Source organism: Hippocampus bargibanti, linkage group LG20, assembly GCF_051943395.1.
Source record: "Hippocampus bargibanti isolate YZ-2025 linkage group LG20, ASM5194339v1, whole genome shotgun sequence".
Lineage (NCBI taxonomy): Eukaryota > Metazoa > Chordata > Actinopteri > Syngnathiformes > Syngnathidae > Hippocampus > Hippocampus bargibanti.
The window spans coordinates 11,511,408-11,536,697 of record NC_142753.1 but is presented as its reverse complement, the minus strand read 5'-3'; the positions used below and the strand labels follow the sequence as shown (position 1 = coordinate 11,536,697).

General features: G+C 40.7%; 1 protein-coding gene across 7 annotated transcripts in view; it reads right to left on the bottom strand.

Moving 5' to 3' along the window:
* Positions 1 to 25,290, bottom strand: part of triqk (triple QxxK/R motif containing) — an 84,086-nt gene that overhangs the window by 37,240 nt on the left and 21,556 nt on the right. For 2 of the 7 annotated variants that reach the window (XR_016118671.1, XR_016118670.1), the window contains exons 1-4: positions 5,763 to 5,949; positions 5,047 to 5,120; positions 4,879 to 4,964; positions 3,076 to 3,203 (exon numbers count right to left, since the gene is read on the bottom strand). Coding sequence is in view for 5 of the 7 variants with exons in the window: in XM_089023837.1 (XP_088879963.1) it covers positions 3,096 to 3,203; positions 4,879 to 4,964; positions 5,047 to 5,107 (255 nt within the window). In the remaining 2 variants the exon portion in view is untranslated. Of the gene's footprint in view, positions 1 to 704; positions 3,204 to 4,878; positions 4,965 to 5,046; positions 5,121 to 5,762; positions 5,950 to 25,290 lie in introns of those variants that run through there. The other 5 variants (XM_089023838.1, XM_089023839.1, XM_089023837.1 and 2 more) reach the window with 4 other exon arrangements.

Genomic DNA, 25,290 nt, shown 5'->3' with positions numbered 1-25,290 from the left:
GCGGCAAAAAATGACTTTCGAAGGTCGTTCGTGGGAATATTTCCTGATAGCATCATCCTTGGTAAAAAACCGTCAGAGAAATTTGGAATGACTCTGGAGGATCTTTGATTTGCGGTGCTTTCATTTACATGAAAGGTTGGAAGCGCTTGGTTTATTTGCGCAAAGTCGTAAGCATTAGCTTAGTTTGGGACGCTGGTAGGTTTATATGCTAAGGTCAAATAAGGAAGGGTAGCGACATGCCGTCACAGAGCTGTCCAGCGATGACAGTCAAATGGCACTGACATACCTCCCAAATCAAAAACAGTGCTGGCATATTCATGCTATCGACAAGGCGCAACTGCAACTGTCATGGCACCATTGAAGTCTTCAAATACTCCAAAAATGTCAAATTTTGGAAGAAACAATTTTGTCCTTCCGTGAAGCGGTGCCAGGACGTTAAAACGCGAGCTACTAAAGCAGCCGTGACTTACACGTTTATGGCTTGGAAATGAGGCGACGTGAAAAGAGAATAATGGGAAGGCCATAAAAAGCAAATAGACGCTATAGGTGGTAATATCCATTACTTTTTAAGAGCTGAAGATAATGACTACACCTGCTTTTAACTGCGCCGCAATATATTGAGAATAAGAGAAAAAAAAGTCATTGACAACGTGGCTGAAAAAATACAAATGAGAAGGGGAGAGAGGGGAAAAAAGTCAGATTTTGAGAAAAAAAATTGTTTTATTGTTATTAAATGTATTACATGGGTTGACAATACAAACAGGGGAGAAAAAAAATTACATCACACTCATCAGACAATCGGAAAAAAATGAATATTTGGCAGGGCCACACTTGAAGATGGACATTTTAACAGGAAAAAAAATGTTCGTACAAGAAAAATGTTTGAAAAAAAATGTAAAAAAAATATTCACATTAAACTTTTTTCCAAGCATAAATTACAAAATGACATTTTTTTTGTTCACATTTCCTTCCTTAACACTGAATGGTAGCGTCAATCCATGAACAGACGCAAAATTTTGGGGTTAAAATTCACCCAATGTGGGTCCAAAATTACTGCATGTTTATAAACTATTAACTCATTCGCTGCCATTGCTGAATTTATTCAGGTTTTCTTGCTGGGGGTGCAGATAAAGCACTGTTCAGACCTCTGGCAATGTTTTTTCCTTCCACATCCATGTTACAGCTTCAACTGTTGTCAAAGCGTTAAATAAATCAATATGTATTGTATTTGGTACAGCCGCTCCAATTTCAACCTCAGATAAATCCAGACCCATATAATTTAGGAATTAACTCTTTTTCTGATGAAAGAAAGAGAATCGAAGGTTCTGATAGAGATTAGAGAATAAGAAGTGATCATATTTAAAAGTTTCATGCTGTTGTATGCTTAGTCAACACTTGTGACTCAATATACAAGTGTAGCACGGGCAACCTGGAGTCAATCAGGTCAACGGACAGAGCAATTTAAACGGTCAGCTTCACAGGACTCATTTACGACTTGGGGAAGTCCTTATCACAGGCGTAATTTAGGACTTCAAACTCCTTTTCACAGGAAGAGGTCATTAGCCAGGTTACAAACGTATCAGTTCGTGGGAAACACAATGTTTTATTGCTTACATCTGTCGGTGCTCAGAACGTCCAGAGGTGTGGTATTATAATCAAGAAATCTATGTTTTACTAATGTATCAATGTAATTTGCATATACTCTCAATAAATAGCTTGGCTGTGGGACGCAGAATTCAGACGTATGTCATGGGTGACTACGTTTCCTGCCGGCAGTAGGGACAATGTTTCTGGGTTCGAGTCTATGTCCACAGTGTCTGACTGTCATATCTCTGACAGTTTCATACGCAGCATTGAATGTTTATGTTGTCCTAAAACTGAATATTCTGTGGGTACTGCAATTTGAGTGAAAATGACAAAAACCCTGGTACTGGAGTGGGCGGCACATTTTTGCACATCATCTGGCAGTGAATGAGTTAGAGAAATTTTCTAAACTAAATGAATTGTTAATCAGTCATCAGTTCCGTCACAACTACGATGCATTTGGGAGAATCGGTAATCTAGGTCCAAGGTAGATGTCTTTCTTGAAGGTGGATTTTTCGGAATGTTGCGCGGTTGAAAGCATTCTGCTTTTTTTTCCCCAAGAGGATTCTTGGCCATGCAGCCTTTGACTGGAGGTGATGGAGGTCATGGGAGAGCGCTCACAGTGGGATAAAGAAGCCATTGACGCATTCTCGTCCCGTCGCCGCTGCAGCATAACTGCTCGGGGGCCGCCGCGTCTCTCGAATTGAAATCAACGCGCCGCATTTGCCATGCTAATCCAGGTAGAAACGCTCCCATCACTATTTCACGCACGCATTCCAATCTCGCACGGTAGCGACGGCGCAACGTGACGGGAAACGTGATTGTCTCCAAGTGCCTTGAGGAAAGATTTACATCGGAGAGGACGTGACTCTGCGGAATTACCGGAAGGGCGAGCCGTTGTCAACTATTGTGCGGAGGGAAATGATGCTTTCAACCCAATAGCATCTCCTTCTATGTTCAAATCCTTTCCAAAATGATTTCTAGCGGAACCTCGGTCTTTGAGATGAACCCATTCTTAACAGTCAAGCTAAAAGCAAACAGCTTGAAAACCAAAGCGGTTTGTCTGCTAAGAAATTATTAGCATCCAAATAATCCGTTCCAGCCAGCCACTAATATGAGCAAAAATACATTTGAAGGAAACTCGGTTCCTTGACATATAGAGTGAGATCGACTTTTGAAAGGATTCGTTGCTAAATACACCAAAAATCTACTCATAAAATCATACTAAATTAAATCTTGGTATTTGTTGGGTTCTTATTATGAAATTTAATGTGCACCGATTCCGGAAAACGAATAAACGAGTGTGAAATATTTGTGATATTTAAAAACTGAATCGATGTACAAACGGAGGAAACAATTAAATTACATTAAAATAAGTTGTTGTTGTTGACATATCGGCTATTCAATTGAAAATCCTTCCTCTACAGTACGTTTGCATTATGTGTGTCTACCGACTGAAGACTAACGACATCACTTCCTGTTTGTGTTTACCAGTTCTCCCATGGCTGCTTTCAGTCCACGTCCACGTCCATGTTAATCTCGTTGCTGAGGTTGAGGTAGAAAAAGGCGTAGACGCAGACGACAAAGAACAAGATGGCCACGATGACCAAAAAGGCGTCCTGGGAATGAAAAAAAGACATTTGGTCACCTGATGCTCCCATTGGCTCATGCGACATAAGAGGTCGGAAATTGGGACATTTTATATATATATAAAATGGGAAATGGCGCTCCACGTCACATTTTTCAATTCCCGAATAAATTTGGGAATGGCAGCGAATGAGTTAACATTTCAGTTGAAGGACAAACTGGTTTTGAGGACGACTTGGATGGAATCCGGTTCGCCTCACCATTGGGATCACGGGGAGGGTTTCGGGGGTTTCCGCATAAATACTCCTTCCCAATCATCCATAGTTGTCCTCCTGTCTTGTGGAGGCAGCTGTCCTCCCTTCGTGTAGCGCCAACCCGACGTAGCGGCATGAGGAGTCAGCAGCTGCCAGGACAGCCTGTCTGGCGGCTGCGCCGCTAGCACGGCCGTCTGGGCCACTTGGCACCGAAAGTGCTAGCGAGACAGTGTGTGAGACGGGTGCCACTTTGCTTAGCACAACTGTGATCGGTTGACGGCGACAAAAAAAAAAAAAAGCGCTTTGCTATCGCTATCGCTGGTGATGGACGTTAGAGATTTGGTGAAATTCCACCTATCTCACGTTTGTCACGACATGATGACGTGAAGAAGGGTAACACTAGATTCCTGCCTAAACGGGAAGCTGCTGAAGACCAAATAAAAATGACAGCATTTTTTTGTAGGGGCTTTCAAACAGTTTGCTCCAGAAATGGGTTGCTGGCAAAAAAAACAAAACAAGAATGTTCTGTATGACAGGCGCTTAGAAATAAAATGGGTTATTTATTCATTCATTTATTTATTTATTTATTTATTCATTCATTCATTTATTTATTTATTTTAAAAAACAAGATTGTTATGTATGATAGGCGCTTAGAAATAAAATGTGTTCTTTATTTATGTATTTATTTATTCATTCATTTATTCATTTATTTATTCATTTATATAAAAAAAAAAAAACAAGAATGTTATGTATGATAGGCGCTTAGAAATAAAATGTGTCCTTTATTCATTTATTTAAAAACAAACAAACAAGAATGTTATGTATGATAGGCGCTGAGAAATAAAATGTGTTCTTTATTCGTTCATTTATTTATTTATTTATTTATTTATTTATTCCCCACACATTCAACATTGGGAGTAACTACGACTGCGCCTTCGAAAGACGACGGGTGTGTTGAGTGATGTGGAATTGCTCAAGCGTCCACCCTGAACACCCTCAACATCCAAGCTGAAGCTGCCATGGCACCACTTGAGGGCCAAAGAGCTCCACGAGAATCCTCAATACCCTTCGGTCCCCTGGGGTATTTTTAAATCCAAGACTCTCCTTGTCTTCTTGTCCAAAAAAAATGAATAATGAACCAGGCGTATCACTATTTCAAGATAGCGACTAATCTAATTGGATGAAAGATGTGCTTGATGAGGCCCTGCCGTGGCTTGGTGGTGCACATTTATTGAAAAAAAAAAGATGACCATTTCATCATAGGCGTGCGTTTAATCCTCTGGCAAGATGGCGGAACATTAATGTGGAGAGATTTTTCAAACACCGGAACGGAACAATGGTACTATTTTTGTACTGAATTACAGTGCAAAGGGACTTGGTACTTATTTGAATTAGACCTCCCCCCCACGGCAACGTTGACTGAAAAAAAAAAAAATACAAAATGGAATCTCACCGTGAATCCGGAGGAGCTCTTCTTGGCTTCCGCTTTGAGCCGCGTGGCCTTCAGAACCGACTTGGTCTTTTTGTAGTCCTGCTTTCCTGCAAAATATTTTTTTAGCACGATTGAGTGATTGTTTTGGTGTCTAAGACACTTTTGAAATGGAGGCGGTGGCGCACCCACCAATTTGTTTCCTGTACTGATCGACTGGTAGGTTGGTAGCGCTGGCGTCTTTCCTCCCCATTTTCCGTCTTCACCTACGGAGAGAGGAAAAAAATATAGTAACATTTCTATTGTGATATCACATTTTTCAGCAGTTTTTTCCAGCAGTAAATGAGAAAAACAAATAGAGATTTCCTGAGATGACAAAGGAATGCATTTATTTGAGAAGAGGTGGGATTATTTATGGTGTACAGGAGTACACGTCTATTTAGAGGAGGTGCCAATTTTGTGGACTTATCATGGTACTTATTGCCACCTAAGGTCATCTTGTCCCTACCTTATATGGAAAAAAATGATATATGTTTGAGGAGAATTATTTATTTGTTAATATTAAGTGCAAACACGAGTGGGTGTTGAATTTCAATTGTGTGTATGGTCGAATTACCTGTTAGTTTTGTATCAATTATTTAGTTGAGAAGAAGCTTTTGATTTTTTTTCTTTACATTACACGCGCATGATTGAAATATTCAAAAAACATCGCCGTGTAATATCAAGTAAACTAAGTGTGCAAACTAAAGTTTAAAAAAGTGTGAAGGAGAGATGAGCAGATTCAAGGAGCGTGCACACGAAAAGCAGTTAGGCGGATCTAATGGGTTTTTTTGTAAATACTGTACACAAATCACTATTTCAGCTTCAAAAGCGAAACATCCAACTAGTTTCCATTCATCGGTACTTACAGTTGGTGTTATACTTATAAGTTATTGTTGCGGCGCTCCGTAGAGGAGGCAACAGCTGGAACGCGAGGTAGACACACGAATTAGCTAAAAAAAAAAAAAAAAAAAGCGGGCAAACAAAATGCGTTTTATTGTACTTTGGTCTTCATTTCTCGTTCAAATTGCCAGCGTAGCACTGTTTGGAAGCGTGTTCCGGGTTTTCCACGTCTACGGTCGTGACGAGTGGATTTTTGGCCAATCAGATAAGAATGTCGGTGACATCCACCAATAGGAGAGATAGAGGCGGGGGAGATAGGCGGGTTTATTGACCCGTCCACTAAAAAATGTCAATACAATAGAAAAATCTTTCCTTTTTTCGTCTGCCCATCCCCGCAATTCAACAAAAGTATTTGAATGAATAAACAAAGACATGCTTCCTGAAATAATAACTTGAACTAAAATGGTCATTAGCGGAATTCTTTAAATTGTAGCAGCCAGTCAGGTACACCAGAAACAATATCATCAGGCTACTAAGATATTTTTCCTGGGAAGAAAAAAACTAAAATATGACTTCAGCCATTATTTTAGGAACTTGACAAAGTGATTAAAAAACGATGGCGCTATGAAATTGATATGTTGATAACAAATTGGTATCGTACAACAAAGAAAAAAAATATTCCTGCAGGACAAGGAGCTATGTTTGGTGTCTTGAGCCAAAATGGACGCCGCAAGGTAAGCTAACGCAACTTTATCAGACATCTTTCATAATCAAGGTTTGCACAACAAAAAGCCCAGATAAAGATATTCACTGGAGCACTGGCACCAGAACCGTCAACGAAGAAAGGTAACAACGAATGAAGCCTATTTGGTAAACAGACCAAATTTGTGATACAATTCTTGAATTCGCACACACAACGTAATCACTCAACTCGTTTCCCCACACAAGTTGCCATGACAGCCGAGTTTGACGCGTTAACAAACAGCATCGACCGGCGCCTCAACGGTGTGGTCCTAATATGGCCGTCAAGCTCAGCGTGCGCGAGTCGCTTAATGCACGCTAGCTTGTATGTGTGTGTGTGTGTGTGTGTGTGTGTGTGTGATTAATTTCTCCTGTTGAGTGAAACAAATCAAACGTGCTGTGACGTGCTATTGCACTGATAGAAATAAAGAGGGAAAAATAATGCATTCGTGGTTAGAGTGCGAACATACTGCATGCGTTCTATTCTTGAGTCTGTAAAATTGAATTGAAGGATGTGAAAGTGACATGTTATGCTACGTTTCTGTATATTTAAAGGACAACCGACGCCTCCGGACAAGTTGTGTCCATAATTTGTCAAATCACTTCAAATGACTTATACTGAGCGTATTTTACTAAGATTCCACCGCATATAGCTATATTTTATCTTTTAAGACTCGCGCTGAATATTCCGGAAGTCTTGTTTTTGACTTGGTGACGAGTCCGTATGTGACGTCACTGAAGGAACGCCCCTGACCGAAAAAAAACGTCACATTGTAGCAGTCCTTCCATCACGTCAATGCATTTTGCTGTATTTGGCTGGTCTGACAACTTCGTGTAGCACCAAGAAGAGGCAGAAGAGGGCGACAAAGCTCTGTGTAATGAATTAATCAGCCTGTGGAAACGGGCTGATTAATTCCTTTTTGGTGCTCCATTTCCCGCCCCCAGATACATTAAAATGGCATGGAATAAATTATTTAATCGATTGCAAACATGCGGGACCTTCAGAAACTGGCCACTTCCGGGTTCATTTTTTTTAGCAGATTTTGGACACTTTGCATTTGACTAAAAACATCATCCTGCGTGTTTTGGGTATTTTAGATGCTATACAACGTTCTTCTCATGTCAGTTCGGAAACAAAAAAGTGGTGTCAGTTGTCCTTTAAAGCTTTTCCAGAAGCGGTGGATATTGTGTAATCTGTAAAATGCAATGTTGCAGTTTACAGAAGCTAGCAAACGTCACAAGTAGCGGTACAATAAAATTCATAAATGAAATGTTTTTGTTTAATCTACCCTGACATTGGAATTGCTTGAAAGTATATTATAAATCATTGCCATACTGTATGCGGTAAATTTTAAACCCAAGATATGGTAACTAAGCTTTTCATAGCAAATGAAAAATAGCCACATTTTTTTCGTCTGTTTACATCCCAATTGCTCGAAAATCGATGTGAAATAAATCAGATATGCAATACGCTCTAAACCAGCGCATGAATAGCTGCAATTTAAAGTCATATTGTTAGCCTGGAGGAGAGAACTCGCCGGGATTATTTGCCGTTTTATTTTCCCCTCTCATTTTTCCTGCAGTCTTTTATTGATGGGGGCTGCATCAGCACAGATAAAGCTAGCCAAATTAGTTTTTTATAAGTAAAGCATCAAACACAGGGGAACTGGAGGAGATACGTTATCATCCAATAGATTTAGTTTGCACAAAAGGGGGCTAATGTGACAAACGTAGCAGCATCAGTATGTCGAGTATCTAATTTATCAACCACGACCAAGAAGGGAAATACAGAATCATTTGTTAAAACGACTCTGTGCTGAATATATACGACATGTTGGGGAAAAAAAGCAAAGCTAACAAGGCGCTAACAGGAAGTTTGCAAAGAAAGAGTTCAGGTTAGTGACATAGAAGTTAGCGAAAAATGTTGAGTCACGCAGCATATTTATAAATACGCTCGTGTAATACACAATACACATTGAGAGAAATGCTAAAGTAAAAGCTAGGTGTTAGCATGGGGACAACAAAATGGACGGTCACGGCTGAACATAACTAGAAAGAAAGCACACGTTTGTTCAAAATAAAAGCTATCGCTAGCTCTCAGTAGACTTCCCTGTCAATCAGAGCGTAAGCCTAGCTTTTGACGCTCGAATGCGCGTTAACGCCGCTTCATGAGCGCTAATGGCCTCCAGATGCTGCACCTGGACACGCTCTCCTGCGTTCATTTATAACGTTTGGGTTTGATTGACGCCTCTCTCCATTAAACGGCGAGCTCTGTTGACTTTCTGGCCCGACTGACTCAAGAGAATCATTCCTTCGAAGCTTTATTTGAGCAATATGCACAATTCGTACAATTGTAGCTAGCGACCAGGGTGGAGATAGTCGAAATTAGCATGCTACTGTATTGTATCTGTGAGAGTGAGAGTGACGTATCAAAACGCGAGTACTTGAGCGACATGTGGTAGAACGGCAAGGTTTTGTGCGGTTCGGGGCTTCCGCTCAATAAAAACAAACATGGCCAAGAGGTTGTTGGTGGGAGGGCGACCCGTGGGAGTCATGCTCAACGGCAGGAGGTGCGAGTTCCGGTGAGATCAGTGGCCCTCCCCCAAGGCAACTAGCGGGTTCGCTTGAGGATTAGAGCAGCGTGAACCCAAGACCGGCCTGTAATTTGCAATGCTACGCACATGCTAGCGTGCGGCGAGGATGATTGGGCAGAGGGGGCGAGGATTATTGATTGATGGATGCGACAATCCAACTTCAGGAAGGCAAAGTCTTGCTTTCAACTTTTGAGACAAATGCCAGCAAGGAGGAAAATAAATCAACAAATGAATGAATGAATAAATACATAAATAAGTAAATAAATACAGATGTAAATATACGGCCGGATGGATAGTTAGACCGATAGACAGACAGATAGATAAATAAATAGACAGACGAATGAATAGATAGGTAGTTAGCTATCTACCTAGCTGGCTATCTATCTAGCTGGCTACCTAGCTAGCTATTTGCTATCTATTAGCTATCTAGATAGCTACTAGTAAAGCTAGTAGTTAGCCAGCTAGCTATTAGCTATTTACTGTCTAACTAGCTAGCTGGCTAGCTTTCTATCTATTTGAGTTGTTCCAGGTTGAGTGAACACTGGCGCGTGTGGCTGACACCGCTCACCCACAGAAAAAAAAACTAATCCTGTGGCTGTAAAGTGACCTTGAGAGTTTTGAAGGGCGCTTAAAAATGAAATGTATTATTATTATCTAGATAGATAAATAAACCATGACTTTGTTTTCTATGATGAAAGCGGCCACTCCATTCCATCAAGCCATCAACGACCATCAAAACGGTAAATAAAATCACTTTATTATACAGTACAGTTTATTTATTTCATTATAATACCATAGCACATTTATTATACATAAAATCAGGTATGTTTTGTGTAGTTTTAAGGCTTAGAAAATTAGAAAATTATGTTTTATAGGGACCTGGGAACGGATTATTGTCATTTTAAGGGTTTCCTATGGGAAATTAATTTTTGGGATACACACTTTTCGCCAAAACACACTGTCTGGGAACCAATTAAGTTCGTAAGGACAGGTATCACTGTAAATTCGTTTTTCTTTCAAGAACAGCCCCATCTAGTGGATGACGCAAAGCACCTCAACCTCCAACCCCTCCCCCCCACCGCCATTTTTGATCCACCTCACTGGAAAGCCGCAAAATGATGAAATTCCCATGCAACATCCAGCGACCAGACCAGGACACGTCCTCCCTTTCTCCCCGAACCCCCCACAAGCCCCCGTTGATGAAGAGTAATGGCCCCAAACAATATTTCCCCGAGGAGCGAGTGCAACGTGAACGGCTTAATGTGCGTTCACGGCCACGTAATTCCAAGATGGCTTTTCACGCTCCGGGGCGACAAGAAGGAAGCGCAGTATCTCCCATCGGAGAAAATGAATGTTACACTGGCGACAATGTGGATTTTTTATGTGCTCAACCAAATACAAGCTTCATTTGCTTTGATAACAACACGACTACAAAGTGAGAGCGTTCAACTTATTTTATTGCCAAGAGAAATTGTTGATTGTATTTTTTTGTGTATTGTATTTGAATCGAAACGTACTGTCTTTTATTGGCATTGTTCGTCATTTTCTTGCATTTGGTATTCAAATTGCATTTGGTTATGCAGTTCTTTTGAATTTTAAAGGACAATCGACACCATTTTTTTGTTTCCTAACCGACATCAGACAAACGTTTTATAGCATCTAAAATACCCAAAACACGCAAGCTGATATTTTTAGTCAAATGCAAAACACCAATAAAAATGACACAAAGTGTCCAAAAACGACTTCAAAATGAAACCGGAAGTGGCCAGTTTCAGAAGGTCCCGCCCCCTTGTTCGTGTCATCACACCAGGACGTCTTGCTTTACTCGAGAATCTAAACAATGGCTTCAGATTCGGACAAGATGCTTTCTTTATGTTATGTATAAGTTATGAATATGATTCAAATAGTTCTGAAGAGGAAAGCATAAATGTTTGCAAACGATCAAAGAAGTCGCCTCGGATGATCAATTCCAGCCATCTGGACTCCAATGTAGCGTCCCAGAAAATGCACAAGATGGCGTCCAAGCTCCGATGGAAATGGGCTGATTTGTCTGCTGGGAATTTGTGTCAACTAGTATCAAATAGTAGTCTTGGTGCAACACACAACGATTCACCATTTTATTTACATGTTTTCCTTCTAATTTCGCCATCTTTTGCATTTTCTGGGACACTACATGCTGACCATGACGGCTCGAATTGATACGGGAGGACTCCTTTAATCGATTACAAACATTTATGCTTTCCTCTTCAGAACTATTTGAATCATATTCATAACTGGACGAGTAACAAGGAAGCATCTTCTCCCAATCTGAAGCCATTGTTTTAATTCTCGAGCAAGGCAAGACGTCTTGGCGTGATGTCACGAACAAGGGGGCGGGACCTTCTGAAACTCGGCATCTCCGAGGTCATTTTGAAGTAGTTTTGGGACACTAAAGTCATTTTTATTGTTGTTTTGCATTTGATTAAAAATATCAGCCTGCGTGTTTTGGCTATTTTAGATGCTATCAAACGTTTTTCTGCAACGTTTTGAAAGTTGTACACCCGACGTAAAAAGTCGTACGGCCCGTGCCTCCGGGCAGACGTTATTTCAAACACTGGTTTATTCATGAGTAATTGCGCACTGTCCACGTTAGCCGGGACGGATGGACAGACGCTTTAGTTGCACGTAAAGTGGCGAAAGGGGAGCATTAGGGCAGACGCCATCATCGTTGGTGGCAGTCTCGGTGTAATTGCGGCTATTAGAGCGTGCCGAGCTAAACGCTGGCTGCCCGGTGGGCGTACGAAGGGGCCAAACACAAAAGGCCAGAAAGCGGATGAGCCGCGTGAACCCCTCCGATCGGCAACAAAAGAGCGCCAAGGCGCCGTCTCATGGCAACCGAGGTTTGCGCATGTCAATGCTATTTCCATTATCGTGGTAGCATTTTACACATTTGGGCGGTTTGGGGAAGCGATTTCGGATGCTTTTATGACTTTTCTGTATGGGCGATCTTTTATTGTTCACGGATTGATGTTTGTGCACAAATAAAACAACATTTTAAAAAAGGCTAACTTGAACATAAATCGCTGATTAACCCGGAACCCAGATGTGAAAAAAATATATACAGTGATACCTTGGCTTACAAACTTAATTGGTTCCCAGACAGTGTGTAAGGTGAAAAGTGCGTATCCCAAAAATGCATTTCCCATAGGAAACCATTAAAATGAGAATAATGCGTTCCCAGGTCCCCATAAAACATAATTTTCAAGTAAATAAGCCTTAAAACTACACAAAATAGATCTTATTTTATGTATGATAAATGTTCTATGGTATTCGAATTCAAGAAAAACTGTACTGTATAATAAAGTCGTTTTATTGACCTTTGTGATTTTCGTTGATGGCTTGATGGAATGGAGTGGCCGCTTTCATCAGCACTTGATGAGGAATATAGCCTTCTTCTTTCACCATCTTGAGGAATGATCCCTTGTAGGTGCTTTCTCTGCGATCATTTTACGTAGTTCCTCATCAATTATGTGATAAAGATAAAGAAATAAAGATGAAGATGCTCAGTAAAAGGCTCCCAAATACAAAATGGTCATCGTCACAGCAAAAATTCAAAAAAGCAAAACTATACTCACCATTTGATGACAAAACTACCCTTGACTACAACCTCATAAATAATTTCTGGGAAAAAGACCCCATTTTAAATTGTTTACCTTGAGTCATCCCATACTTAACTTTCAAATTTTATTCGGCGAGAAGCAGCGGGAAACCTCATTTTATTCCTGACACAGGGAGCTGAATAATGTTTTGATTCATGCTCACACACACACACACACACACACACACACACACACACACACACACACACACACACACACACACACACACACACACACACACACACACACACACACACACACACACACACACACACACACACGCACGCACACGCACACACACACACACACCAGAGGGAGTCCAATCGGCCTTGGTTGGGAGGTTGGCTCCAATCAACCTCTGAGCGTATAATTAGTCATTAGGATTGGGATTAGAGGCAACTCGGCATATGAAATGTGATTAAATTAATACTGTGAATTATTAATGAGCTCCCCCTCCACGCCATTTTCTCTCTTTCTTTTTGTACTTTTTTAAAATCCCCCCTCTCGCGCCCCGAGAGGCTTTTGTGTTTGATTTGTTTGAACTTTGGTTAATTATAGGCTCACCGTGTGTATATGAATAATACCTCCTTTCACTTTTACAAGTCAATTGACGCCCCGTAAACACTTGACGAGTTGAAACGAGGCCCAGAAACAATGAACGCTACTGGTTTAACGCGACGAGAGGCATTCAGCCTGCTTCCGACACCTTCGTTAGATCAATAAAGGAAGTGATCTGGGTCACCATGGCAACGGTAGAGCGGCATTATGTTGTTCCGAGTACGAAGTCGGCATTGAAGCAAAATGATTTTTGATGCAAAGCTACAGTAGTACTATTCCATTAGCTTACTCGCTAATTGCTAACAGAACAACATTGATTTAAGAAAAAAAGCAGTGCTATGGTTGGCCCGCTAATATCACCGAGTGATGAATGCAGAGTCGCCATAGTAACGACGGAGGCAGGTGTTAGCTTGTGATTATTTTGAAGCTGTGTTTTAAACTACAATAACAAGTGAACCTATCAGGATGGACTCCACTTTTGTGCACTTGAACGCAACACGACAGGCGGACAAAGCTGGCCCGCCGATATCAAAAACTACTAAATCCGATAATTATAGGCAAATATAATGTCGTAATTGTGAAAATCATCTCAGATAATTATTTGACTATTTACTTAACTTATGCGAGACACATACAAATATGGTGGACAGCGGGTCAATGAATGCTAAAATGAAAAATAATAAATAAAAGGTGCCTCGAAATGTAATGTACTATTATGATAGATAGCGAATAGATAGCTAATAGCTAACAAATAGATAGATAATAGCTAACGAATAGATCGCTATTAGCTAGCGAATAGATAGTGATTAGATAGCCAATAGATAGCGAATAGATAGCTAATAATGAAATAGTACTAGCTTAGCGTCAAGAATCATTTGGCCGCGGTGCCGACTTGCAACTCGGAACAACATAATGCCACTCTGTTATTGCCACCTCCTACATTGAAATAAGAAAGTTATTTTTAATGTGAAGCTACAATTTGGTGACTATGATTGTCTTCGTACAGTGTGATGACAAACGAACGCGCTAAACGCGGAGCCCCAGCTAGCTACAGTTTACCAATCATATACAACACAAAAGCAGCATATTGGGCACCTTGTTAACGACAAAAATATGAAAAGTGTCCAAGCTATCTGACAAATATTCCAGATCAATAAAAACAACAAAAGGAAAGCATGACTAGCATATGACTGTAAGGCTGTTGATTTATGTATGCTAGTTAGCACATATTCAGGTTATATTATCACAATCCTTGCGTCCGTTCTAATCATTTGAGCACAGAAATGTCCATTTTTGTTCTTTTCCGGTTACCGGAAATGTCTCCACCGACAATTAAATGTGTCTTAGGAACAAGAGAGGCAGAAACCGCCGCTAATTCTCACAGTCAGCGGCCGCTGAATGACCACGTGTCAAGAGACCGGTCCTTAGGCATTTAGAGGTCTTAATTTTTAACAATACGCCTGTCACGGCCGAGCTTCGCTTCAAAGCCTCAATAAGGCGGCGGGCTGTCAAAGTAACAAGCGCTCATTTGGAAGGGACAGGTTGCTCTCAGCCCTGATTACAAGGTGCTCTCATTTGCACGTCCACACGCTTTTGTCGGGAGCTTTTCGAGCTAGCACGTTGAAGCAAGTTCATGGGAAAATAAGGCAAACTTAAATAGGGGAAAAAAAAGTTCAGAAATCAATTTAAAATGGTCAAAACACAAAGAAAAATTCAAAACGACTGCATCCATGTAGGCTTGGTCATGCTAATGAGGTGATACCAGAGCTAATGGGGCAATCAGAGCAAGGCGTACAACATTACAGGTAATCAGACAGAACAAAAGAAGTAATCAGATTAGCTTCAATGAGTAGTCTACCGCTTCCCCAACTTTATAAGGCTATCAGAGCAGAGGTCTGGCACCTAGATTAGCCTTTATTAGTTTTGCAGTGGAGTGAAAGGAAGAGGAAAGGAAAGAAAGAAGTAGAAAAACAAAATACAGGAGCTGCTGTAAAGGCAGTCACGCTCGCAGCGCCATCTTGAAGTCAAACCAACAAATAATATGACAACACAAAGACACAGATAGTCATTCAATCTTTAACACTTTGCGCACCCTGTTGTATGAATAAGTTCTCGATCTCGAGCATCCTTTTCACCAGTGGATCAGGGGCGTCATGGTAGAATGTGCACGTCTGCTACAAGCTAAATGTTAAAAGCAAACATGAAGTTGTAGCATCCATTGCCAAAAAAGAGATTGTCTAACATTTCCTGTCCCACGTAAATCCGCTTCAATTCCAAGCCGCAACAGTTCCACATATACCTTTTGATTGATCATATGTCATACAAAAAAAAAACCTGACAAAAGCGCCAAGAGGACTTACTAGATGTTGCCATTCTGATAGAGATTAGACAGAATAAGAAGTTATCATATTTCAAAGTTTCATGCTGTTGTACGCTTAGCCAACATGTGTGACTCGAATACACAATTGAAGCACAGACAACCTGGGGTCAATCTGAGGTCAACAGACACAGCTTGTTAAACTGTCAGCTTCATCTCGGAGATCTGGCCTCGGACAGAATTTAAGACTTGGGAAACTCCTTTATCAGCGAAGCACTTTACGACTTGAAACTCCTTCACAGGAGGAGCGCGTTAGCCAGGTTACAAATGTATCAGTTCATGGAAAAGAATGTTTTATTGCTTACAGCTGTTCGCGCTTAGAACGTTCCAGGGGCGTGGCATTCTCATCAAGAAAACTATGTTTTACGAATGTATCACTTCAATTTGCATATACTCTCAATAAATAGCTCGGCAGAGGGCTGCAGAATTCAGATGTCTGTCATGAATGACTGCGTCTCCTGCCGGCAGTAGGGACAATCTTTCTGGTTCTGAGTCTTCGTCCACAGTGTCTGACTGTCACATCTCTGACACATGCCTGTTTTTGTATTTTTTTCCCCCCTTGTGCTTGAAAGAGGTAACAAGCCAGCACCGAGGTGAGGTTGGCAGTTGTCATGACAACTACCCGGCCGAAATCGAGCTTATTTACAAGTCAAAAGATGAAAACAACGGCCGAAGGTAAACTTCATGTTTCATTCACGCCTCGGAAAATTCACAAGCGCGCCACCGCAAGCTCAAGCGGCATTAAAATGCATGAAGCGGCGGGCGCCATAAATATTGAAACAAGTTGGCATGAAATATTAACGGTAACAACAAAAGTAAATGAAGGCACTCAGGAATCGAGTGGAAGGGGGAGGGGGGTGGGGCGTTTTGTCAATGATCTGAGTTGAAGTGCTTCACAGCGGGAGAAAATAAATATTTCTTTGTGATGACAGCGAGAGAGCGTCTCTTCCTTTTAAAGGACAACCGACGTCTCCTGACAAGTTGTGTCCATAATTTGTAAAATGGCTTCAAATGACTTCCACTGAGTGTATTTGACAAAGATTCCACCGCATATAGCTATATTTTACCTTTTAAGACTCGCGCGGAATATTCCGGAAGTCTTGTTTTTGAGTTGGTGACGAGTCCATACGTGACGTCACTGAAGGAACGCCCCTGACTGAAAAAAGGACACATTGTAGCAGTCCTTCCATTACGTCAATGCATTTTGCTGTACTTTGTTTGGTCTGAAAACTTCTTGTTGCACCAAAAAGAGGCAGAAGAGGGCGACAAAGCTCCGTGTAAGGAATTAATCAGCCTGTGGAAACGGGCTGATTAATTCCTTAAACGGAGCTTTGTCGCCATTTTCTGCCTCTTTTTTGGTGCTACATTTCGCCCGCCTATTGCCTCAAAATGATACAGAATAAATTCTTGAATCGATTGCAAACATTTATGCTTTCCTCTTCAGAACTATTTGAATGATATTCATAACTAGATGAGTAACAAGAAAGCTTCGTCTCAGAATCAGAAGCCATTGTTTTGATTCTCCAGCAAGGAAAAAGACGTATTGGCGTGACACCACGAACAAGGGGGCGGGACCTTTTGAAACTGGCCACTTCCGGGTTTTGTTTTTGCAGATTTTGGACACTTGAAGTCATTTTTATTTGTGTTTTGCATTTGACTAAAAATATCATCCTGCGTGTTTTGGCTATTTTAGATGCTATAAAACATTTTTCTGAATTCAGTTAGGAAACAAACAAGTGATGTCGGTTGTCCTATAAAGGAGTCAACCTGGAAAATAACGGCCATTCGGATGAAACGACTCACGGTGAGAAACAAACAAACAAAATTCAAAGCATGTTTGTCGGTTCAGTGCCGCTAGCACACCTCATGCATAAAACGGCAGAGCTTGTTTGATGTCAGTTTGCGTCATAAAATATTCTTTTTGCTTTTCTTTTTTTGCTTGAGGAGAAAAAATAAAAGCAAATGTATAGAAAGGGGGCGTGGCATACCTGATGCGGCGCATAATGATGCGCTACTCTTGTAGCTGACCCACGCTACGGCGGGGGGGGGTGATGTTGTTGACATCTTTTGCACTACAGGGTACTCGCACACACACACACACACACGAAAAAAAATAGTGCTGTAGGTGAGCGGCCTGTACACAGCGCCTGATTGCACTAAATTGCAGGGCTGTTTTTAGTCGGCACTCTATGTGCAGGCAGTTTTTCTTTTTTTCCCGATATTTGTGGGAAATGGATCGGCTCATCCGTGGTTTGTGTTGGCAAAACAGTTCTCATTTATGTAGTTTTTATTTTGTATGTAACTTATGTAATTTCTTTCTTTATTATTTCTTTATTGTTTCATTATTCATTTATTATGTATTATTAAGTGTCCTTGAAAGCTTTGAAAGGCACTTAAAAATAAAATCTATTATTTATTATTATTATTATTATTATTATTATTATTTAGGCAGAGTGTAGACTGCAAGGTTAAAATATCCCATCAATCAAGCTCCACAAATAACCCGCACAAGCCATCTGTACACTTGATGCAAAAAGCTATCAAGCCAGCTAAACAGAACACAATTGATGAGGAACTAGGTAAAATTATCGCAGTGAAAGCACCTACGAGGGATCATTCCTCAAGATGTCTCTTTAATGTTTCAACCGCCACCACTCACTGCTGCGTTCTTGACCAATCGCGTGGCTTTAACCGACGACTGGGGGCGGGGAATAGAGGACCAAAACAGGCCGGCTGCCATTTTCTTGTTAGGAGTTTGCAAACGACACATCACTTATTGTGGCAGCTCCGTGTGTATCCCGAAAAATAGTTTGTATGCCAAGGTAATTTACGAGGGGGGGGGTGATGTTGTTGACATCTTTTGCACTACAGGGTAAAATTTTCATAAATTTAACGTTCGGAAACCGAGGTGTGTGTGTGTATATATATATATATATATATATATATATATATATATATATATATATATATATATATATATATATATATATATATATATATATGTCGTTCGAAGAAAATGACTTTGAACTTCATGTCAGCTGACATGAAAGCAGCCAGGCGGGATCACGACCTTTCTTTCTCAGGTGAGATGAGGCGTCAACGTTCAATGAGTGACGGGGTCGTCGCCGCAAAGACAAAGTGTGGTAGTGTGCGGGGGGTCACTAAGCCCGACGATGGCATGCTGAGCCCGCCCTCTTTTGTCAACCCCCCAGACAAAAGCGTCCGTTCTCCCGCGGGAAGTGAAAATGTCAGCGAGCTACAAAATGGCGGCTCTGTTGGTATTTCCCTTAAAGTGTTCCAATACTTTTGCCTTTGTAGGAAATAAATGACTTCATCGTGCAACAGCAATCAACAGCTTCTGAATTTCAAATCTAAATCCTCGTCATTGGCCAAGTATGTCAATATATTTTTGAATTTCAATATGTTAATTTATTCATGCATTCAAGTTGAATGTGGAAATTAACAACCAGAAGAAAAGCATCGTCGTGCTTTATCTTCGTGTAAAAGAACTGTTGAAAACAAATGTAACCCCTGACAAACGACACTCGGCTGGAGATGAACAATTTTACACGTATATACACACACACACACACACACACACACACACACACACACACACACACACACACACACACACACACACACACACACACACACACACACACACACACACACACACACACACACACAGTCCACACGCATTTGATGAATTGTATCCAGGCGTGATTATGCGGCCGCCTGCTGCTAATTAACTTCATGGCACTTTTGCATATTGCACTTGTTTAATTTCTTCAGGGGCAGCGCCATTAATGACACACACACACACACACACACAAAAAAACACAAAAAAAGAATTTTCTTCGCAATTCGCTTGATGGCAAATGCCAAACAAAATGCTCTATAAACCATAATTGTAAAGTGTCCTTGAGAGTTTTGAAAGATACTTAGAAATAAAATGTATTATTATTATTATAAACACAAATAAATACATGAACAAATACATGCACAAATACACGCATAAATAATAAATAATAAATAATAGGTGTATATATATATATATATATATATATATATATATATATATATATATATATATATATATATATATATATATATATATAATATATATATATATATATATATATATGATAATAATAATAATAATAAGAAGAAGAAGAATAAACCTCTAAAGATGGAGGACACTGATTTGCTGTGGCGACCCCTTGATGGGAAAAGCCGAAAGGAAAAGAATAATAATAATAATAATAATAATAATAATAATAATGAACCATACAAGTGGCCAACTGAGCCGTGTTTTTAAAGAGGGCATTTTCACAAGTAAGCCAACATTTTTACATACAGCGTTAAGAACACTTAGTAGCCTACCATTAGCATTTTGGCTAACAAGCATGATAACAAAATGAATGACTGGCTTTTTTGTTGTTGTTGTTGTTATAAAGCGCAACAAAATTGTCACCGAAGAGGCACTCGGCCGTGATAGAAATTGGCACACGACCAGGATGGATGGCTTGAGATTTTCGAGCGGCGCTTTGAATGAAAGGCGCCGTTGAAAAAAAGAGCCTCGCTGGTGGAGAAGAAGTGAGCAAGGGGGAGCTGAAAAATGTTGTTTTCAAGGCTTTTTAAACATGGTTTTTTTCCCCCTCACACATCAATTAGTAAAATGGCCTCTTTCCTTCGCGTTCCTCTTTTAAACCCTGGCATTATGCTTACTTTTCAAACAAAAACAAACACAAATGGAGAGATGATGGGTCAAGCTATGCAGTCATATATATATATATATATATATATATATATATATATATATATATATATATATCGTGATAGATTGGCTTACAAGCAAAATTGCTTCCCAGACAGAATGTGTAAGGTGAAAAGTGTGTATCCCAAAAATTTATTTCCCATAGGAAACCATTAAAATGAGAATAATCCGTTCCCAGGACCCCATAAAACATAATTTCCTCCTTTCTCATTCCTTTTCGCATTCTCAAACTACACAAAATGTACCTTATTTTATGTAAAATAAATGTGCTATGGTATTATAATTAAAGAAATAAACCGGTACTGTAAATAAAGTCGTTTTATTTACTTTTGTGATGGTCATTGATGGCTTGATGGAATGGAGTGGCCCGTTTCATCAGCATTAAACACTTGATGAGGAACTTGTGCGAGTTATTTGTGGAGCCTGATTGATGGGAATTTTAACCTTGCAGTCTACACTGAACTATCAAAGTTGAAACGAGTCCAAATTTCACTGTTTTCTATCCATTTTGTCACTCTCTTTCTGTCGTCTGCTTGTCTCTTTAATGTTCAAACCACCTCCCCTCACTGCTGCGTTCTTGACCAATCATGTGGCTTTAACCAAAGACTGGGGGCGGGGAATAGAGGACAAAAAAATGTCGGCAGCCATTTTCTTTTTTGTCGAATGGCTTCACTCTCTCTGTCTGTAAACCCCTGCTAACTTTAAGACTTATATTTTCTGTTCCTGAACTTGTTTTGGTTTCACATTTATTGCAGTTTTTGTTTGTTTGACTTTTCATCGATTAGCTTGCGCATGTTGCAGCACCCCTGCTCGTGTTTACGTCTTGTGAGCGAATCAATTCTGTCTGGCAGTCGAGAGAGCGGCGCCCTCATCAAAATTTCAGCAGTGTCTTATCTTTGAAATAGTTTTGGTTGGTTTCAAAGGAAATAAAAAGAAGCTCTGCCCGCGTGTGCGCCCATCCATATTACATGGGTGTTGCTAGCTTGTCTCTCTGTGTGAGCGCGCACGTGACCACGCGCTCACGTATTATTGATGAGGTGAAACAATCGCAGCGATAGATTGGTAGGCTACTTTTCAAATAATGAGGCTCCAGTCAAAATGGCCCAGAGCACGTTTAGCAATTAGCATGCAAATGAGAGTAGGGGGGCCTCTCTCAGATATCCAATCAGGCTTTCATCTCAGCAGGGGGTGTGTGATTACTTTGTGCCTGTGAAGTGTAGCTGTGTGAAATAAAGGGAGGGAGGGCTACATGGGTGAAAAGGAGGCTACGTGTGGAGTGCCCACTTGTCTGTTGATGCTACCTATTCATTTGAAATTGTAGCGGAAAAGAATCAAGGATGCGAGATGAGGCGTCGGATTTTTAGACTGCGGGATGTATCACCAAATGTGCGCTACAGCTCCCTCTAGAGGTCGTTTGCTACAAGTGAATTACAAAAATACTGCCGCCGAAAACGGTTACACTTGGCAACATGGAAATTTGTCAAAATGCCTCAGAAAATATGCCAAAATGTTGCAATTTTGTTCAAATCAACAGTTTTGGTGTCCATTTAGTGGACAAGAGTGAAATGAAAGCAACTTTTAGAAAGGAAGGATTCATACCCACAGAAAAACTGATCCTTAGACTGTAAAATGACCTTGAGAGTTTTGAAAGGCGCTTACAAATGAAATTAAATGTATTATTATTATTATTATTATTATTATTATTATTATTATCTAGCCATCTAGCTGGCTATCTCGCTAGATAGCTATTTGCTATCTAGCTTCCTATCTAGCTAGCTATCTATTAGCTACATGGTTAACTGGCTGGCTGGCTAGCTATCTAGCTGGGTATCTGTTGGCTATCAATTGGCTAGCTAGCTAGCTAGCTTGCGATCTATTTGAGTTACTTCCGGGTTGAGAGAATGCTGGCGCGTGTGCTGGCGCGTGTGGCTGCCGCTGCTCACCCACAGAAAAACTGATCCTTAGACTGTAAAGTGACCTTGAGAGTTTTGAAAGGCGCTTACAAATGAAATTAAATGTATTATTATTATTATTATTATTATTATTATTATCTAGCCATCTAGCTGGCTATCTCGCTAGATAGCAATTTGCTATCTAGCTTCCTATCTAGCTAGCTATCTATTAGCTACATGGTTAACTGGCTGGCTGGCTGGCTAGCTGTCTAGCTGGGTATCTGTTGGCTATCGATTGGCTAGCTAGCTAGCTAGCTTGCGATCTATTTGAGTTACTTCCGGGTTGAGAGAATGCTGGCGCGTGTGCTGGCGCGTGTGGCTGCCGCTGCTCACCCACAGAAAAACTGATCCTTAGACTGTAAAGTGACCTTGAGAGTTTTGAAAGGCGCTTACAAATGAAATTAAATGTATTATTATTATTATTATTATTATTATTATTATTATTATTATCTAGCCATCTAGCTGGCTATCTCGCTAGATAGCTATTTGCTATCTAGCTTCCTATCTAGCTAGCTATCTATTAGCTACATGGTTAACTGGCTGGCTGGCTGGCTAGCTGTCTAGCTGGGTATCTGTTGGCTATCGATTGGCTAGCTAGCTAGCTAGCTAGCGATCTATTTGAGTTACTTCCGGGTTGAGTGAGGCTGCCGCTGCTCACCCACAGAAAAACTGATTCTTAGACTGTAAAGTGACCTTGAGAGTTTTGAAAGGCGCTTACAAATGAAATGAAATGAAATGAATTTTCAAGGCTTTCAATGGGCACCTGTCGTCAACCTTTTCTTTTTGCCCCGATTACAACCAAATTTAAACCACAAGTGCAAAACAGATGGACGCCTCCTCGTTGCTCAACCTGGATGATTTGCCATCAATCTCGTGTAAACAAGGAGGAAGAAGAAGACTTAGAAGACGCCGGCCACTTGGCATGACTATTTTACAAGCTCATTACACAACCATATGCTTGCGAACCGTGAAAGCGACATGATTGGGGGGTCGGGGGGGTTGTTTCGCGGGTACACATCCTTTGTGCTAGCTGGGACGCTTCAATTATTAAAAACGTCAGGAAGGCTCGATTCAGACATGGCACGTGGGCCCCCCCCCTAAAAAAAACAAACCTTTCCCATGTCACGAACAATGACTTCATCCCTTGCCAATTCCAGGATAATTAATATGACACTGATTACCACATGTAAATTGCCAGGCCGCTTAATTGAAAATGAGCGGGAACGCTACATAGGAGTACATTGGCGACTTGAAAGGAGCTCATCGTTCACATGAAAGGTGAAAGGTGATTAGCATTCCTGCGTTGTCAACGATTCTAAACCACATTGAACTTTGCAGACCTTTTCTGAGTGGCGTTTGCTAGATGCAAAGTTATCAAATGTGGAGTGAAATTAACTTTTAGATTTGCATGACATTTGTGAAAAACAGCTAATTATCTAGATAGCTAACTAACTTACTATCCACCAGATAGAAATTAGCTATTTATGGCTTATGTTTACACTTTTGTAACCATTGAGGATGTTTCGGAATGTTAGCCACTGATCTAAAAGCAAGTTGGCTAGCTGTAGGATATCTAAGGTTAGCTGTTAGCAACAGTTTTTTAGCAGTTATTTTTATAAAAATTCTTATTAAAATGTTTTAACAAAATATAAACAATAAACAATAATAAAAAAATATTTAAAAAAATTATAAAATAGAAAATAAAAAGTAAAAAATACAAAATAAATAATAAATACATAAATAAATAAATATAAACAAAAGGACCATCGCAGGACCCAGAGTTATTTTAAGAGTAAAAGTGACCACAACGGGACACACATTTGTTCATCCTTCTTTTAAACTTGAACATGGCGGTCGCTACTCTTAAAAGACAAGCTAAAGATGAATTATTATTTTTTTTCTGTTGTTCCAAAAAAAACCCACAAATAAATAAAAATAAAAGAGACAACAAGAACCTGGAACCGATTTTCGCCACTGCAAAAAAAATAAAAACAATAATAATAAATAAAACTGATGAGGCTACGTGTAGTAGTTGTTTATACTTGAAGTGTGACCACGTTTGTCCTTCAAAGCGCATCTCAACCTTGTACTCAGCTCAGAAGTACAGATGTGGCAAACTCTCTCACAATCTCGTGCCCGCCACCGCCGCCAAATAAAAGTCCCATCTGTTGCGACATAATGACGACAGCGCTATTCGGTGGCGGTAGGAAGGGTTTTTTTTTTTTTTTTGGGGGGGGGGGGGGGGGGGCAGCTGCCGGCATCGCACGCTGACCTTTTAGCATTCCTGCTCGCGTCATCCGACAGATGCGTCAAGTTGATGATAAGGAGAAATAAGCCGCAGCCGAGTCATCGCAAACACGCAATTGCCAATGTACGGACGCCGCCGCTAACGTCCAGCTCACATTAGGCTATTAGGCTTGGTAAAAGAGTGACATTGGGACACAACTGGACGCCATTGTGGCAGCAGGTGCCCTTGGAGCGCCGCTATCAGCCCGCAAAAGGCCGAGGCTGCGGCTCAGGTGTTGCTGGGCATGAAGATGAAGATGGGGGATGAGTGTGTAAGGTGAAAAAAGGGGGGAAGGGCGTAATTGACTCGGGGAGTCAATCAGACTCGCCCTGATGGAGTTTGAGGCCTCCTTAAATAGTTTTCAACTGGAGGAGCAGGTGTTGCTACGCTACCCCCCCGCCCCCTAGGACATTCCTGCGCATGCGCAGGAATTGCACATCTGTCTGTTGTCCGAGCCCATTAGTCGACGTGCCATTTCTCAGGCCCACATTCTCTCTTCGTGGCATTTTTAAGCATCTTGAGGCGAGAGAGGAAACAAGCCGTGAGACAGATGTTACTCTCAGACGCAACGCAAGCAACTTGGCTATTGTTAGCAGTCAACAGTGAAAGTGCATTTAGCCAGGATGG